This window comes from Prionailurus viverrinus, chromosome B2 (genome assembly GCF_022837055.1).
Source record: "Prionailurus viverrinus isolate Anna chromosome B2, UM_Priviv_1.0, whole genome shotgun sequence".
Lineage (NCBI taxonomy): Eukaryota > Metazoa > Chordata > Mammalia > Carnivora > Felidae > Prionailurus > Prionailurus viverrinus.
Genome location: NC_062565.1, coordinates 137,973,691 through 137,992,841, shown reverse-complemented (window position 1 = coordinate 137,992,841; position 19,151 = coordinate 137,973,691). Strand labels below are relative to the sequence as shown.

At 37.5% G+C, this 19,151-nt stretch overlaps 1 protein-coding gene across 11 annotated transcripts in view; it reads left to right on the top strand.

Annotated features, from left to right (window-relative positions):
* SYNE1 (spectrin repeat containing nuclear envelope protein 1) overlaps positions 1 to 19,151 on the top strand; it is a 472,738-nt gene that overhangs the window by 5,553 nt on the left and 448,034 nt on the right. For all 11 annotated transcript variants that reach the window (XM_047860298.1, XM_047860302.1, XM_047860305.1 and 8 more), the window contains exon 2: positions 2,755 to 3,041. In XM_047860298.1, coding sequence (XP_047716254.1) covers positions 2,975 to 3,041 — 67 coding nt within the window. In that variant the 5' untranslated portion in view covers positions 2,755 to 2,974. The remainder of the gene's footprint in view (positions 1 to 2,754; positions 3,042 to 19,151) is intronic.

The following is a 19,151-nucleotide window of genomic DNA, read 5'->3' as shown; positions in this document are numbered from 1 at the left end:
CAGCCTCAGCTCCAGAATGTCACCTGGGAGAGTCCTTCGTGATCCAACTCTTGGTGCTTCCCACATAGAATCATCTGTTTCTTGTGTCCATGACTTTGCTCAAGTTATGCACTCCACCTGGCATGTGTCTTTCATATTTTTTTCCTGACTAGCTCATTTACCAAGATTCAGTTCAGGGGTGAGCTCCCTCCCAGGACACTTTTCCAGAACCTTCCGATTGGCTTAGTGCCCACCCTTTGTATTTTCCATCTCTGTATTTGGACTTGCCCGTGGTATTGTTATATATATATATATTTTTTAATATGTTGTATCTCCCACTATGTTCTAAGCTCCTCAAAAAATAGAAACTATGTCATATTCATCTTGGTACCCCCAGCCTTGACCTCTGAGACTCAGAATGAATTGTTATACTATAGAAGTAAGACTGAATATGTAACCTGAATTTAGACATAAGTAGAGAAATTCTGAGTTTAACATGGCCTTCAAAAGATAAATATATATATGTATATATATATCTCAAGTATTTGTATCAAGTATACATATATTTATATGTATATATGTACATATATATTTATATATATATACATTTATATGCATTTACATGTATATATATGTACATATATATTTATATGTATAAAAGAGAGGGAGAGGAGAGTTGGAGATTAATCTATTATATAACATAAATGTGAACGAGAAGAGGGTAGAAACATGGTGATCTGTAATGCAGTGACTTACAGAAATCCTTTTTAATTCCATAATTCTTGATTGATGGTGGGAGTCATGACTTTTATGAACTCCAGGGCTGATCAGAAGCTGGCTTGGGATAACTGAATTAACATGAATTTCTTCCTTCATCTCTACTTAGTATATATGTAGTTTTCTAGCCAGCTAGAGAAAGTTATATTCTTACATTTGGGGAAGTTCACTTTCTAACAGTTTAAAGGACCCATTTGTAGTATCCTCAAGGCACTTCCCACTGGTTACTAGTCTTCAAACTATGGTAGCTTTTGCCTGTGGGCAAGTGGAATATTTTCCCCCAGGAGATGAGGGCTGCTAATAGGCACATAATTCCAGCAAGGCTAAAGGCCTTGATGCATGCCAGGTCAGCCATAAACAATTATTTCTCCTCTGAGGATCCCTTGGAAAGCCACCCGTTGAAAGGTACCTCTCTAGCCCAGAAGCTGCCAAGTTTTGGGTCCTCCTTCTACTAAATATCCTTTCAAGTAGCCAAGAGAAGTCTGCCTGTGTCTTCTTACCAGTTAAGGCTACTTCACTGCACCATCTCACCCTAACTTGTTAAGTGATCAAGTACATTCTTCTCGCTCCATTATACCTTTCGGATGCTTTTTCCATAGGGCAGCAGCAATATGCAATGTTTTGCATCCTTTTTGAGATAGCGTTCTAAAACAGGTATTATCAGCTTTGCATTCATGCATTCTAACCAGATACCCATGCATGCTAATATTAATAATGCCATCTTAAAATCAGTCGTAATTTATAATATAGTCTATCACACAGCCTCTGTCTCATAAATCATACTGTTTGAATGACCACACATTCAGGTTATAATATAGTTGTCAATAGCACTCATCGATTCCTCTTGGTTTCTTTTTTTTTCCTTCTGGCAGGTGGCCCGTCCCACATGGATGTGCTTTCCCTACAGGTGTGTCTGTACCATCCTTCCCTGCCCCCGGCCCGTTCTTTTTCTTCACCTTCCTCCTCATAATGCAGAAGTGTGCATTAATGCCTTGGTGTGCGGACCCTTGGTTAAGTTTCTGTCTCTGGGTGCATGTTCAACCTCCGCTCCTTTCTTCATTATTTATCCTACTTCTGGCGAAACCTTCTCTTCACCTAACCTTAGGGTTAGGAAATCCTTCTTCAAACTAAATGTCTCAATGTCAGGATTTCAACTACTCTCTTAACCTTTCTGTCTCCTTGCCCAGTCCAGGATGATGAATTAAACTTGACCAAAGCTGAGAATTCAGGATGGGGTTAGAAAGAAAATGGCCTTTCTGCTCAAGCCACCCCTAACCCTAGCCTTACAACCTGTTTTGGAGTCTTTCTGTGTAGGAAAAAAAAGAAGCTAAATCAAATCCATGCTGACGTCTGAAAACAGAATGTTTGAAACGCACATTTTTAGAATGAAATACTTTTCCACTTATACTGTTTTCACTTATCAAATTGTTATTAGAAGCTAAGATTTTTTTTTAAGTTTTTATTTTTAAATTTTGATCCCAGTGTAGTTAACATACAGTGTCGTATGGGTTTCAGGTGTAAAATACAGTTATTGAACAATTCTGTACATTACTCAGTGCCCATCTAGGAGCTAAGATGTAATCTCATACCTGGAAATTGTACAAATGAAACAGCAAAATATACGCACAAAGCAGGCTGAAATAGCATATATAAGAGAACTATGTCTGCATTAGTGTGATTAAGAAATAAGATTCAGTATTGGACTTCATAGTACATTCACTTTCATAGATCAATGGAGAAAGATTATAGTTTAAAGAGAAAACATGGAATACGTGAACATTTCCTTTTTAGCAACCAACTCTATTATGTGTATCTCATGTACGTATTTATTTTCTCAAATATAAGAATTCCTAGCATTTGCATAGTGCTTAGTAAATATTTTACCTGGCAATGAATTATCTATTCGAATTGAATACAAATAGTTTTCTTTTTAGCACTAGGATGACCTATGTAGTTTTTTTTTTTTTTAATATTGTACCTTTTCTATTTGTTTTTCAGATTCCTGAGTTCATTTAAGAGAACAGTCTTAAAATAAAAGAAAGAACAGAAGTGGCTCAGTCTTGGAAGTGCCATCTCCTTGCCAGCTGCTGCAAGCGCTGGGGATTCGTTTACGACCGAATAGATCCAGAAAGCTCCAGTATGTTTTCGTGAGTGATATGGTGCTACATCGCCTGGGGACAAGAGTGTCTGCTGTCGGTTTCCTGCTGGGGGAGACAGCATGGCTGCCTCCAGGACGGCCTCACGGTCTCCCCGGGACATTGCCAATGTGATGCAAAGGTTGCAAGGTAAGGGACAGAAATGTCAGGGTTTGTTCTGTATTTTTAAAGTACACTTTAAATACCAACTTAACTCAGGATCTTTTCAATTTGCTTGCACTTTTATTCAATTTTATGAAACTACAGCAAGGGATCACAAAATGACGTCTCTCATGCTAGCGTTTTCAGACTAGTCATGCTGTTTGAAGATGCTATCTTTTTCATGTAGAAAAGAGACAAAGACAAACCTCTTTGTTTGGTTTTATGTCTGCATTAGTGTGATCTTTAGTGGTTATTCAGTGTCTAGCTGGGAATTCAGTTATCGCCAAACTGCCCTTCAGTCACCAATGACAATACAGTGCCGTGACAGTGCACAAGGGTATCATGACGATGGTGACAAAAAATTGTACGCTGTGGTCAGATAAGTCAACTAATAGTTTAAATATCCAAACTAGGAAGCCCTCAGAGATCTAGAAAGTCTTTTAGCAAAATGAGGGGCAAAGAGGTGCAGAGGGTTTAAGACGTGACGGGATTAATGGCGAGTGGCAGTGTGTGGACTAGAACCACCTTCCTCACCACTGTTCTTTCTCTAATAGCCAACTTTTCTAGAAGACAATTAGCAGTGAAATGTTATAGCAGCTTATAGATTAATTCGTAATTGTGAATTACACACGCATTGAAACATGTATATTCTTTAAACCATAAAAATAACCATCTTAGAAGACTATGAAAATATTGCTTCCTTGTCACAGTCCTAATGCTACCTCTCCCCAACTTGAAACGGATATAAACATATTCAAATTTTATAGGGTTTTTTTTCCTGGTATTTGTCAGGAGAGCCTAAAGTAGTGTTACAGGTTGGCTTTTTGCTCTTCGAGTATCTCCAGCAAGCAAGCGATTGCTGTGGTTTTCTACCGCGACCATCATATTAATCTCTTACAATCCCACCTTCCTCATTTATAGTGTATTTGATGTGAATAGCAGTCATTTCCAGGTAAGCCCTCTTGACTTTCAAATACAGGTGAAACTCTGGACATTCATGGCCCAGGGCGTGCTCTCAGCTACAGAAAGGCATGAGCTTAGTGGAGCTGTACGTTTCTCCATGTCAGACCGGAGACCACCACTGTCCCTGACATGCTTGCAATCACAAGGCTCCCATGCGTGTCGATTGTCCTGGGCTGGTTTTTGATGCTTCAGTGCCAGTGGCACTTATTTCAAGTTTATTGCTGGAAGATCTCATCGTCACACCAGAAAGAGCTTGGTTAAATAAAAGAACAGATCCTTGCTGAATATGTGGGCATAGACCTCCTCCATAGGGCAAAAACAAACAAACAAACAAACAAACAAACAAACAAACCCTGATTATGTCTACACAATGCTAAGGATCTCCAGTTTAAATTGTACATCTTTTTTTGGGTAGATGGAATACTGAACTTAGAGTTCCATTTTTCTGTCTGTGTCTGTCTTTGTTGTTTCCTGGGCACAAATTCCTGAGCCATGTTGTGCCTCAGTGACCTCATTTACAAAAAGATGGAAAGGAAACCAGAGGCCCCTTACAAAAGATAAGGAAGATAATTAGGTAATAAAGCAGATTTTCCTTTGAGTTTATTAAATATGAAAATTCCCTGGATCATATATATGTATATGTATATATGTGTACATATATATGTATGTATGTGTACATATATATGTACATATATATACACATATACATATACATATATATGTACATACATATGTGTGTGTGTATATATATACACATATATGTATATACACACACAATAAAGGGAAATTGTACAGGGTAATTTGAAAAAGATTAAATAAGATTCAGATTATGATTGTACAAAGTGTTTACTTTTTATTCTTATTTTGCTTTGAAATTTTTTTAGTAAGGTAGTGGTTAGGTTAAGAGGGGAGGGAAGAGTACTGTGCCTCAGTCTCTTATTATTTCTGTAGTGTATAGATATGTGGTTTTTCCTGAGAAGTGTGTGGAGTAGGGGAAGGACTGGAGCCCCTCACTCCCATCCCACGCCTGGCTTGTCCCAGTGGCTGTCCCATTTTAACATCTGTGCATTTCGAGACCCCACCTGTAAAATGCGGACTGCTCACACTCTGGATTGTTTCAAGCTCAGCAAGATGATGACAAAAAGTGCTTTAAAAACCCTACTCTCATCTAATGAGCTGTTCAAATAGCCATGGAAGAAAATTGGATGAAGAGGCATAGGCTTGATAATTTGTTGCAAATTTTTCTAGCCATGCAGATTTGAGAAGGAATGTTAGTAGTTTTATATATCCTGTGCTGTATAAAACTAGTAATTTTATTACATAATAAAGTGACTATACTCACTGTATTAATTACTTTTTCCTTTCTAGTAAAAGGAAGAATTATAACATGTGATAAGGGTATCTGACAAACTCAGAACAATAAACCTTCTACCATTTGACAGTAGACAAAATTCCTGAGCACTAGATATTTATCATTAGTTTTTAGCATCAATTATATATATATACATATAGTTTTTAGCATCAATTATATATATACATACATACATATATATATATGTGTATACACGTATATATATATATACACACATCAATTATATATACATATATGCATCAATTATATATATACACGTGTATATATATGCATATTATATATGTATATATAATTGATGCTAAAAACTAATGATAAATATCTAATGCTCAGGAATTTTGTCTACTGTATATATACATATATATATATATATATATACATACATATATATATATATATACACACACATACACACACACACACACACGTTATTAATGGCAGCAAAATGAAAGGTCTGTACTCCCACAAGGTGCAGTGGAGCTAGCCTACAGCAGTGGAAACAGAATGTAACAGAAGGTGATATGGTGGATATATCTGTTAGCATATTGATCTGCTGGGTTACTTGTGCTGAATTAGCTGGCAAGGTTTGTGTCTCCACTGCATCTCAGTTCTCATTGGGCATCCTGCTGATGCTTTGAGCCCAAACAAGAGTCAACCTCCCCAGACAGAGGAGATCTATTTTCTGTCAAGGGTACTTAGTGTCTGTTCTTACCTGCTGGAACCTCCAAACCAGTGACCATGGTGCTAATTAACGGAGGGCTAGCATTATTGTCCAGATAATGAAGACAGATGAGAGAATATATTTGAGGAAAAATAAATCTGTTAACTTAAAATATAACCAGAGTTGCTATTTTCAAAGTTCAGATCCATGAGGACATTTTTCTAGAATCCCCCCCTTTTTTTTTCTTAGATAATCCAAGTAACTGTGTTATTTTTCCCCCTCTTGAGTTTTATTGTCCTATTGGATCTGTGTATAACTAATAAAAATCATGTAGCTTTGCATAATGGCAACTTGGCTTTGCTCACTTGCTTATTTAGTTTATAACCATAATTGTTGACTGTTTTTCTGCTTTTAATTTTTATTTCTAGTGCTAGGAAATTGAAACACATACACAGATTGCTACATAATTTAGCTGCTACTGTAGTAGTTCAATATTTCACCTTTGCCAATATTTGTGCTTGTTTGAGCATAATGTTTTAGGCTGGGATCCTGAATTATGGATGAGCAGACAGACTGCAATGCAGACTTTCGTTTGCTCCTAAGAGTAATGAAGGTTTCTGTAACTTCCGTCAGTTTAAATATAACCTTAAAAGCAAATACAAGACAATAGTATGATACAAGAATATTAAAATTTTAAAAGCACATTGTTAATATATATCTTTTCGGCTCTTTAACGGCTAAGGGGTTCCATTTCACAGGTGGCTTATGGAGTCATTTCAGTTGTTAGTCACATCTAAAAAAAGATACATGTCTGAACTCTTAAGATTATAAATTTCTTTAAGACAATGACAGTATCTCTGTAAATGTCATCATGCTGCTACATAACATTAGCTTAAAAAAGATTTGTTGAATGGCTTTTATCAAATACATTTTTTTTCATTTGAAGATAATCTATCAAAGTTTAAGGAATTTTAAATGGACATATCAGTGTTTGTTACTGTAAGCCGGGGCGGCATCAGTGTAAACTTACAAAATGAGTGATAAATGCCAGAGAAGATTCAAAATGTGCATGCAAAGGTGTTGTGTAGAGATTACTTTGATAAAAAAGGAGGATTACTGATTGCAAGGTCGAGTTTTTATTTTTAAACCTGTGAATAAATTCAAGGCGAAAGAAATGAGAAAAGGGATAAATACGTATTCTTGGAGACGTATCTATGAAATTTGCTAACTGTTCAGTAAAACCTAATCATGCCTCCCTCTAAAATGGCTTTTATGGTTAAAGTCTTTTTTGGTTAAATATGACATTTCTTATAAATCTATTATACTGTAAAATAAAACCTCAGCTAACAAAAAGTAGAATCAGGGGCACCTGGGTGGCTCAGTCAGTTGGGCGTCTGACTTCAGCTCAGGTCATGATCTCACAGCTCATGAGTTCAAGCCCCACATCGGGCTCTGTGCTGACAGCTCAGAGCCTGGAGCCTGTTTCAGATTCTGTGTCTTCCTTGCTCTCTGCCCCTTCCGGACTTACACTCTTTCTCTCTCTGTCAAAAATAAATAATACATGAAATGAAATGAAATGAAATGAAATGAAATGAAATGAAATGAAATAATAAAATAAAATAGTAGAATCAACATTAATAAATAAATGGCATAATTTCCTTTAGTGTAACATTAAATAAACATCAGAGAAGGAAAGGTTTGTCATTTATGAGGATTCTCATTTTTTTACAGTGCCTTGAGAGATTAACTTCTAAATTTTATTACTCTGACTTAATGACTCTTCCTATATTGCCAAAAATCCATTTATTGTATTTAGGATGAAATTCTCTATTTGGTTTAATCTCTTTCTTCCTACAACGAATGTTGTGTGCTACTATCTCAAATTTAAATACTAAGCAAAATGCAGCACAAAACAGTGATCATTTATTTATGTTTTGGAACATCATGGTTAAATAAATCTTTAATGAATAAATGGATAAATCACAATCCCTAAATTAATGAATTGAAGATGAAATTAGTCAAGACATAATGTAAAAGCCAAGGAGGAAGCCAGTTAAATGGAATCCCACTGTATTTGCCCCTTCAAAATATTTTTTTAATGTGAATTTTATTTTTAATCAAACTTGGGTTATGATCATAAAATCATGTTAAGGACACACATCCAGCCGAACCAGTGCCTATGCTCAGCTCTCAGATGCATGTGTTGTTTTTTTTTAACTTTCATGCTTTAAAGATATTTTTCCTTCCTAACGGCATATTACATGTTCATATTACTTTTAAATGCAATAAAGTGTATAAGTTATACATTCATATAGTGAATGCCCTGTCCTCCAAACCTGTCTGCAGAGCTGTTTTACCTATCCTGGGTTATGGAGAAGGTGCCTGAAGGCCTTTAAGATCTTCAAAGGCCTGCAAAAATATTGGCTCTCAAATAGAAAAAGAAAACTGCTAAATCAAAATTCACAGAGGTTTAATTCTCTCTCTGCCTCTCTGTCTCTCTCTCAAAAATAAATAAATAAACTTAAAAAAATTAATAGAGGTTTACAAATGTATAATCATTTCAACTAGTCAAATGTAAATCAAATCAATTCAAAAATTATATATGGGTTAATATATTTAAATATGCAGTTTGGGTACTCTATATTGCTGTTGATATAGTATGTGGCTGGCCTCTAGGCCTAAGAGCAATTGAGGCCTACAAATAAAACATAAAGCATTCCTACACATTGCTTTCAAATTAATTCCTTTTAATATACCACTTAATTTTGTCACTCCCGTGATGAAAATCTTCCTTGACCTCTTGACCTCCTTATTAAATCCCAACTTCTTGACTTGGCTTCCTTATTCAAGCTGTGTCTTAACTGCCCAGCATTTGTCTCCTCTCGCTCCCCTACCTAGCCCTAGATATCTACCAAATGCCACTATTTGCAATGCTTTCAAGATGCCCTGACTCTTCTGTGATCTTCTAGGGAGCTTTTGGGAATGAACTCTCTTGGCTCCTCCTAAAACCCGACTTATCTTCAAGTCTCAACTTAAATTCAGCCTCCTCCATGAAGTCTCTGTTGCTGATAAAATCAGAAATTCTGTCTAAAGCCCTTTAGCACTTTGTAGCACTATAATAGGAATTATCTAGTATTGCTTTGCGTTATGTTATGTGCGTGTGGCTAATCCAACCACTCAGAATATAAACACATTGAAGGCAAAAATTGAGTCAATTTCACATCAGTGCCCTACAGATTGACTAGGCAGTGCATTTCATAATGTGGATTCTTCATAAGTATTTGTTGAGTGAATACAATATAAATATGTAATATCATACTGATTTTCAATGGTGGAAGCAGGGCGACCCAGAAGGAGGTAATTTGGGTAAACCACCAAGAGAGATTAGGGTAGCTTGGACTAGATACTAAACAGTGGAGGGGGAGAAAAGTGGTAAAAATCTAGATTTATTTTGAAAGTAAAGCTGAAATAATTTTCTGATGGATTGAATGTGGTACATGAGAGAGAGGAAAGAAAGTTGGCCCCCTCATTTTTCATTTTGAAATGAGATAAGACAAAAGACTATTGGGAACAGGGTTGAGGAAACTCAAGAGCTTTTTTTGGATGTGTTCCATTTTAGAAGGCTGGTGGATAGCCCAAAAAGTGACTGAGTATATATGACTGTAGACATCAAGGGAGAGGACACAGCTGGAGAAAGTATTTGGAGATCCTGAGCGCACAGACAGTATTTAAAGCTGTGGGGTTGATTGACACCACCTGGAGAACAAGGACACATAGGGAACATAGGTTTGAAAAATCATCCACCATTGGTCGATGAGGTGGTGAAGGAATGAGGAGGGTCTCATATGTGAGATTGAGAAGCTGCAGCCTATGTGGTAAGAAAAAGAAGAAGGAAGATCTGGAAGCCAAGAGAAGAAAGAATTCAAGGAGGGAGTGATCAATTATGTTAATGCTGTTAACATTCTTTTTATGTTCCTGCTTCCAAATGTTTATAGTATATAAAAAGATTATGTGTTTATATATATAAATATCAGGCCTGAGTGAGCCAAGTACATGTGCATATAGTTTCAAATTCATTTCTGGAAGAATAAAAGAATAACCCTGTGCATTCCCCATAAAGAGTTGCAAGATTCTTGGAAGTTAATTGGATAAGAGCAATTCCTTAAGAATTTATTAAGTGTAATTCTGTACTTCATGTAGAGCCCAGTCAAAAATGCATCTTAAGAATAAAATGCCTCTCACTCTGGCTCTAACAAGTCCTGCGTTCTTATGGAGCCGATGGTCCTCATGAGAACAGTGCTCCCACTGATGCCCTTTTGTGTGTGACTGTCGCATCTCAGTGCCTTCCTTCCTTGTGCACCTCCTGCCCTCCAAAATCTCCGCTTGCACACCTTGACATCATTTTTCTAGGTTCTTTCCACATAACAAAGTTAATAGCATTCCTCTTGTGTTTTGGAGAAAATCTTCATGGAGTCAGTGTCATGTATTTTCATTGCTTTGGTCATTGTTTAATTAGTTCCTCTAGGGCATAGTTTCTTGAAAAGAGAAGGTATGACACTGTAAGTGGGTTATCTGAAAGATGGGGAGGACTCTGGGATTTCTTCCCAGAAATCTGGGAGGTACCCTTCCCAAGACTGGAATGGTACCCTTCCCAAAAGGACTTGAATTTGGGAAAACTGCATTTGCATTGAGGAAAACTCACTGTGCTGGTGGCTATTTAACCCTGCTTGTGTTGGATCAGAATGGGTTCTTGGGGTAACCTCTTGCAGAAGGAGGAAGACCACACTGGTGCCCATGAACTTTAGTTCCATTAATGTGTAATTTAGGGTAATAGATACCTATAAAGGGGAAAAACATACTAGACTTTAAATTTCAAGTGACAAATTTCTCCTGTATCTTTTAAAAATGTTTATTTATTTATTTTGAAAGAGAGAGAGAGAGCAGGGAAGGATCAGAGAGAGAGAGAGAGAGAGAGAATCCTAAGTGCAGAGCCTGACTTGGGGCCCAACGCAGGATCAGTTTCAAGAACTGTAAGATCTTGACCTGATCCAAGACCTGATCCCAAATCAAGAGTCAGATACTTAATTGACCGAGCCATCCATGTGCCCCTATCTCCTATATCTTAAGAGCCTTACAAAAATAGTTCATATTCTGAGCAGTTATTTTTCTCTTTTATTTTCTTTCTAATTGGGGCTGATGAGAATATTGACAGATTCTTTACATGGTATTCGCGCCTAAATACAAAGCTCCTGATCTTTGTATGACATCCTACAATTTAATCAAGCAGTCATTACTCAGGTGTTCAGGTAATCATGTACTCATTTGGACAGTTAAGAAGTTATGGTATAAGAATATATTCAGCTTTGTCATAATGTTGAGAATAGGCAAATCATAATTTTTTTATTTGTCTGTAGTCAAATGAATGGAAATATCTGGAAAAAGGAGAAATTGGCAACTGCCTAAAATAGGGTCTGGGCCAAATGATTTATGTAAGATTTTAAATTCCTTATATTGAAGTTTGCTTCAGTATTTTTAAAATGGTTTCTATGGTAACTTGTGTTCTTTTTTTTTTTTTTTCATTATTCACAATGACCTCTTGCATAAAAAAAAACAATTCCTTCCTCTACTGATACTAATCTTTCATGTTTAGTAAACACTGGTCTCCACCCATGTTTAAAACAAATTATTTACCTTGAATTACACAATAGTTCTCCATTCTTTCAGTTTCTTTCTCTTCAAGTGTCACCAACGTTATTCACATGGCATTTTGATCCCTTTTATCTGTTTATTCTTTATTATACTATTGACTTGTTTACTAATTTGGGAAGAAGTTTCAGATTTCCAGGACTTATCTTGTGTTTTTGTTGTTGCTGCTATTATTATTTTATGAGCCACAGTGTTTCTTTTGCTGAGAATTCTTCTAGTTATATATTCATGGCCTACATTTCCAGGTCCTTTGCTTTTCTCAGACTTCTTGTAGATTGTATCGTTTTATCCAACTGTGGTTGATATGAGCATCCATTGCCTCAGTATTGAACAGAAAATGTAGACTTCTTACCCAGAAGCCTGGGCATTAAACTAGACTGCACCCTTGACATTGTAACAAGAGAGATCTTTCAAATACAACTCTGATTGTGTCCTTTTCCCTGTTTAAAAGCCTACAATGACTCATCATAAACTTCCAAATAAATTCATCACACAAAAAGGATCTTCATCCTCTGGCTCCTTTTCATCTTCCAATCTTTGTTTGGGATTATCTTCCACAGATTAAATTGTGGCGTTCAGTCATCTGAAGCGCTTCTAGTTTTGTTCAGGCAAACTTCTCTCTCATTGCCATGTCTTTTCACGTCCTCCACTGCACCGCCTCTCGCTTTCCTTTCACTTACCTGGGCTTCTACTCAGGCTGCAAGACTTAGTTCAGACATTGTCTCCTCAGTGAAGCCCATCCCAATACCACCAGCCAAAATGAAAGGATTCCTTCTTTGTACTCTGAACATGCTTCTGTTCAAGTATTGATTACAGCAGTCTATGATGGTTTCTTTCTTTCTGTGTCCCATTTGAATATTAGAACCTTGAGGGTAGAGGCTTTTATCTTCTGCAACTTTGGATATCTAGTCCTGAGCACACTAACTTAACATTTAGTAGGTACTCAGTTCTTTCAAGTGTACATTCCTGCATTTAACTAATATGTTTTGAGCATTGACTGTGTTCAAGTCCTCTGACTACAGATGTGAACATGTACAGAGTTCCTGTCCTCTTGGGGCTGTAGTCTACTGGAGTGACGTGATAATTGATGAAAATTCTATAAACTTGGTGATAGGTATCATGATAGTAAGTACGTGTTTGATGAATAAATTTAATTTTCACAAAAACATGCAGTTGGAATTAAGTAAATTGACCATGGTAGCACACTATTTAATGGTCTAAATTATTTTCATGTTATGTTTTCCTCTGCCTGGGTTGAAAACCCTTAGTTTTTTTGTTTGTTTGTTTTTGTTTTTACGTATGTAGTGTCATTATTTAGATAGGAAAGGGACTTATAGTTCATAATTTGATCTTATTTTGTAAATGAAGTAACAGAATTCTAGAGCAGTGAAGTGATAAGCAAAGGTCCTAAGTAGGTATTTGAGGAACTCCCATCTCTGACAGAATTGAGGGATAACTCGATATTCATGCAAGGTTATTCTTTTGCACAGTTGCTAATGATCACTGGATCATGATGGATAGGAGGCAAGACTGGCTACATGATTTTGCTATTTGGCCCCGAGTAAAATAGAACTGTGGCCCCTTTGTTCAACGGTTATTAAGAATAACTAATATGCAGCAGGGCATTAAGCCATGTGTGGAGCCCATCTTAGTGCAGAGCCCTGTGCGATAGTCAAGTCCCACACCCATGAGGCTGGTATGGATGGAGGAGACTTTGGAACACGTGAGACCCTGAAGACTTTAGGGCCATCATGGACGAGAAATTAAGAAGTGGGAAAGGATGAAGAGAGGAGGCAAAACATCAGAGAGCCGTTAGCTATTTCAAAATAGTACCTGGGAACAATCATGTCTAAAAGGCAGGAGAGAAGAGGAGGGCTCGCTCATCCTCAGCTCAGCGCAAGGCTAGTCCTCAGGCATTACTGGTATTCTTAGTCACCTGCTCTCTGGATTAACACGCTGGGGCCCAGGGAGCCTTCCTGTCACTTGCAACCTTATCTTCTAGGTTCACAGTAACTTCCCACCAAAATGAATCCATGGTCTTCTAGTGAATTGAATTTGCCCATACGTTTCATCAAAGGAAAGATCATTTTGAATACTAATTATTTTAATATTCAGTTTTCTATCATAAACATTTAGATCATACTAAATAATTATGATAAGAAACTAGCAATTATTTTTTTTATTTCTGGGCATATACTCATGCCAATTATATCCCTTTAATTTCTCTGTCCTTATCATTAGTAACATGCAGTCATATTTGTAAGAAATGTGATATATGGCATACAAAAAGTTTTGTTGGAAATGTTTTGTTTTGATTGCATTTTATTCAGTGAAGTTGTGAAAAATCCTTAAAGAGTGCCTTGCTCTTGTGTTTACAAGTCAAAAGGTGTGAAAACATTTAGTTTGTGAAAGCACTGCCAAGTTCATGGGTCTCATACAAGATATTAGAGTCTTAAAGAGTTAGATATTTTGAGATCATTTTCCATTTGAATGTTATGATACTTCTTTTTTTATCTATATTTATTTTTGAGAGAGAGACAGAGTAAGTGGGGTAGGGAAAGAGAGAGAGGGGGACAGAAGATCCAAAGCTGAGCTGTCAGCACAGAGCCTGATGCAGGGTCCAACGCAGGGCCGTGAGATCATGACCTGAGCTGAAGTCAGATGCTTAATGGACTGAGCCACCCAGGCACCCATGGCACTTCTCTACTTACATAATTTTGGTAGGTAGACACCTATGCATACTTAATGAATTTAATAAATGAATATAAAGTGCCTTTACATCTGACTAGAACATGTATATACAAATAGCACTCTTTAACACTTTCTGTTTGGTTTTACTGTATCTGTTTTCTGTGAAATACATGCATCTCATCTCTATGACAGATGGCTCCTTTTCAAAATAATATCTTTCACCAGCACAATAATAGATAAAGAAGGAGTGTTATTTCTGATATATTTTAAAGCTTTTCATATTTTCATCTTTCAATACTTTGTACTTTTAAAACGAATAGTTTTATGACAATATTGAGTCTTTTTCTTTTGAATTTTTTAAAAAAAATTTAATGTTATTTATTTTTGAGAGAGAGAGAGAGAGAGAGAGAGCGCAGGGCAGGGGCAGAGAGAGAGGGAGACACAGAATCTAAAGCAGGCTCCAGGCTCTGAGCTGTCAGCACAGAGCCTGACATGGCACTCGAACTTACAGACCGTGAGATCATGACCTGAGCTGAAATTGGATGCTTAACTGACTGAGCCGCCCAGGTGCCCCAACAATATTGAGTCTTAAAGATATTTTTATGAGTTTAATATAATGACAGCAGTGGTCACATGAAACTTCGTTAATATCTATAAATATTTGGAAGATGGTTAGTTATAGTAAAAATCTAACAGTGGCTATTTAACTATTACCCATAAAAAGATCTGCATTTTTTAGGTTTCCTAAGCGATACGTAATAGTTGAAATCTAAGTGTTCTGGAAGACTTATAGAATCTCACAATGTTTGAGGGAAAAATCTTAAATGATCAAGTTGTCTAATGCTGATTTTAAAAATAAGTGTTTGAGATTCCTAAAGATTAAATGACTTAGGCAAAGTCATGCATTTAGTTGAGGCAAAATAGTACTAGAACCTAGATTCTCTGATTCTCTCCAGAATTATGAAGTTTGGTGGCATTTTCCCCTCATGATAAAATTGTATGGTTCATTACTAAGCATTGCCTTTTTAGCTTGGTTATGAGCTGAAAAGCAAGATTGGTATTTAGCGTATGCTTACTTTATATAACGTTATATGCTTTGTATTTACCTCTAATTAGAGCACTTAATTACGAATAATTGGAGCTGTTCAGAGCTGTAGCCAATATCTTTCAACTTGGCAAAACATGGTAAATATTCACTAAATATTTGTCGAATGGATGTCAGGTTAGAAAAATTCAGAGGGTAAAAGAGAGAGATGAGGGGGGAGGAGGGAGAGAGGGAAAGAGAAAGAGAGAGAGGGATCTTTAGCTCATCACTTCATTTTTCAACTGTGCTTCAGTGGGTGTTGCAAAGATTTCTCTGTCGGTACAACTGACTTGCTATAGTCACTTGAGCTGATAAATATCAATTACTAGACTATAAAATACAGTGCTGTTCTCAAGGATGCGGTTTCTTCTGAAAATATTGCCACATGCTCGGTTAATTTATTTGCATGTGTGTGACCCTTTGTCGTGCTATGAATGCAGGAATGAGCGACAGTTCAGTAGATATTCCATTCGTACAGCAAATGTGAATTGAACACCTCCTGTGCTCCAGATACTGTGTTAAACATCGGAGATCTAACTCTGAAACTGACAGTGGTGTCCTGGCCCTTCAGGAACTTCAAAGCTAGTGACTAGGTTGTAGCCTCGATTGAAGAGTTTTGCAATGAGTCACTCTTGAACAGGGGGCGGAGGACCCTCAGGGAGTTGGTTGAGATCTTTCCTTCGCTAGCGTCAGGCGGTCCCAGGAGCTTCCCTGGCTACTGCCGTGCTTGTCCTCCGGCTTGGGCACTGGCCCTTCCTCATGTTAATTCGCATGCCAGGTTTTAGGAACTAGGCCACGTTCTGACAGAACTGCCAATGAGCTCGCCTTCTTGCCACACTCCAGATGGGCCGTTGGGTTATGGACAACAAACTGTGGCTCCTTCTCTCTAAGCACTGCCAGGCCACAGACTGTGAAGATGGTGGGTTAAAGGATGCTCACTTCCTTCCCCGTGGCGCATCCATAATGTTAGCCTATTCTTCATTATACTAGGGAAAGTTGGCTGTTGTTCCGGGTCCAAGAAATTTAGGAATAGTGATTATTAATTATTACTTTCCTGAGCTTCCTGTTTTAATTTTGGTTAGGGGAAGGTATGGACTAGTTGACTAGCACACTCTGCCCATTTTATTTAAAACCAAGCACTACTCTAATAAACACACATACACATAGTTCCAAGAATAATTAAAAAAAGACAACAAATCTTTTTGAATTTGTAGAAGCCCCAAGACTTAATCGCAACTATAAAAATGTCTTCGAACATCTGCCTTTAGAAAAGTAAAATTGTTCTTACGTTCCAAACTATTAAAGAGAGCCTTTCTGCCCAGAAAGCTCTGTATGGTTTCAACTTAGAATTGGTTTTAACTGGCTGAGTTACTGATGCCTCAAAAAATGGGGTTTTAAGAGAGAAATAAGGAATCAGACTTAAGTGCAGACCACTGAACTGAAGTGCTGTAATGCATTTCTTCTCGGCATTCTTGCTTTACAACCAGCTACACATTAATGTGAGCTTTTATGTGTTTGATAAAGAAAACAATTTCCTGTTATCCAGAATAGCTTCTAATGTGGGTCAGATTATTGATGCAGAACGTTAGACACCCCCTTTTCGTTTCAAGGACAATCGGTACTTTGAAGTACCAAGTGGCCTTTGTTTCTGGTTTAAGGAAGGAGACACGAGTCCAATTCTTCATTGCTAGTTAGCTGCTTAATAATTTAACATAGAAAATATGACGCCTAGAAAATAGATTTTATCATTCCTTTTTTTAGCCACATAGGCTAAAAGCAATGACTCCAAATGGAAAGCTAGTAAGATTTCTGTAGTTAAGCAAACATACATATTCTTCATACACTATAGTGGTTGTTTTTAGCATTCTGTCAGTGAGATTAACTAAAAAATATATTAGATAGGTTTCTGAATTGTTTTCCAAAATTTAAATAGCTTGAGTTTCCCAAATTATACAAATAACTGTTTATTAAAGTTCACCCAACATAGAAAAGTATAAAGAATGAAGTGATAGTCTTTCCAGTGTCACTACATAGATAGATAGATAGATAATAGAGAGAAAGAAAGGAAGAAAGAAAGAAGGGAGGGAGGAAGGAAGGAAGGGAAGAAGGAAGAAAGGATTTTGGTGGACATTTCCCCCCACCCCACTATCAATGTACTCACATTCAAATGAGGGGAAGGTCTTTTACTGTGAATGCTGTTTTATTCTCTATGGGGTTTTTAATGGGGCAATATATTGCGCACATCTTCACACATCAGTAATCTACAGTGACATCGAATGGCTAAAGAATATTCTGTTTTAGATAAGCACTGCTGTTGGTTTAGCCAATCTTCTACTCTGTCTAGCTTTTCAGTATTTTAGGTAAGACTGATAATCCTTTAAAACAGGATGCTTTTCTTTCTGCATTGAATTTTATTTTAAGAAACAGTGAATATGAGGTAGTTTATGACTTTTAAGAATCAGTTTATGGGGCGCCTGGGTGGCTCAGTGGGTGAAGCGTCTGACTCTTGGTTTCGGCTCAGGTCATGATCTCATGGTTCAGGAGTTCATGCCTCGGGCTCTGTGCTGTCAGCGTGGAGCCTGCTTGGGATTCTCTCTCCCTGTCTCTCTGGCCCTCCCCCACTTGCACTTTCCCTCTCTCCCAAAATAAATAACAAACTTAAAAAAAAAAAAAAAGAATCACGTTTATAATTAATTTTAAGGAACAAGTTCCCCCCCACCCCCAAAATGAGATTGTGAAAGTCTAATAATCATTATCAGTGACTTAAAAGTTTGAATATAAGTTAGGATAAACTTTCGATTCCTTGTGGGGCATTTTTCCAATGAAGTCCCCACACTTTTTTCCCCAGAAACGGTCACACTACCTAACCTGAAAGCATAGCTCTGGCGTCTGCACCCACTCAAAATGGGAACGTTTCTGTCAGGAGCTGACGCTTCCTTTCCTTTGATCAGACCGATTCCCATGGAGCTAAGGGCAGAGCCGTCAGCAGCATTTCATTTAAAATGACACAAACACTGGTGCAAAATAACACCACCTGTGTTGTTCTGAAGCTGAATTTAGTCCTTCCGTGCAGAACGAACACTGAAATCAAGGATGCTGGCCCAAACAAGTCTCCAACTCCGATGTGATAGGCAGGTCAACTAACTGTCTGAGCTCTCAGTTTCATGCTGGGAGTGGGAGTGAGAAGTTGTGGGAAGTCATGAAAATACTAGGCGCCAAGATGCTAACGTTTTGCCTCATGTTCCTGGCAACAGTTGTTTCACCTGCAGAATAGTTGCTTTGGTCTGAAGTACACGGATCCTCTCCCCTGCTGGCCCTGCTGCGGCCGCCCCTGCGTTCTGACCTCTCTCACGTTTACTTCTTTTTTGTCCCTCAGCTTATGATTAATGGTCACCAAGGAGGCGACTCTCCCTCCAAGTTAGCGTTCATAGTAGGACTCGGTCCTCCCTCCCTTCCGTCTCTCCAAATAGTAACTATTTAAAGCTCAACAGGTATGAACAAAAACAAACAAACAAACAAACAGCTCTGGGTCTGGTTTCAGATCATGAGGAATCTTTATTTATATCCCACTTGTTCCAGATAGGATTGAAAATAACAAAAATGCATAAAACCAGATGCAGTTTG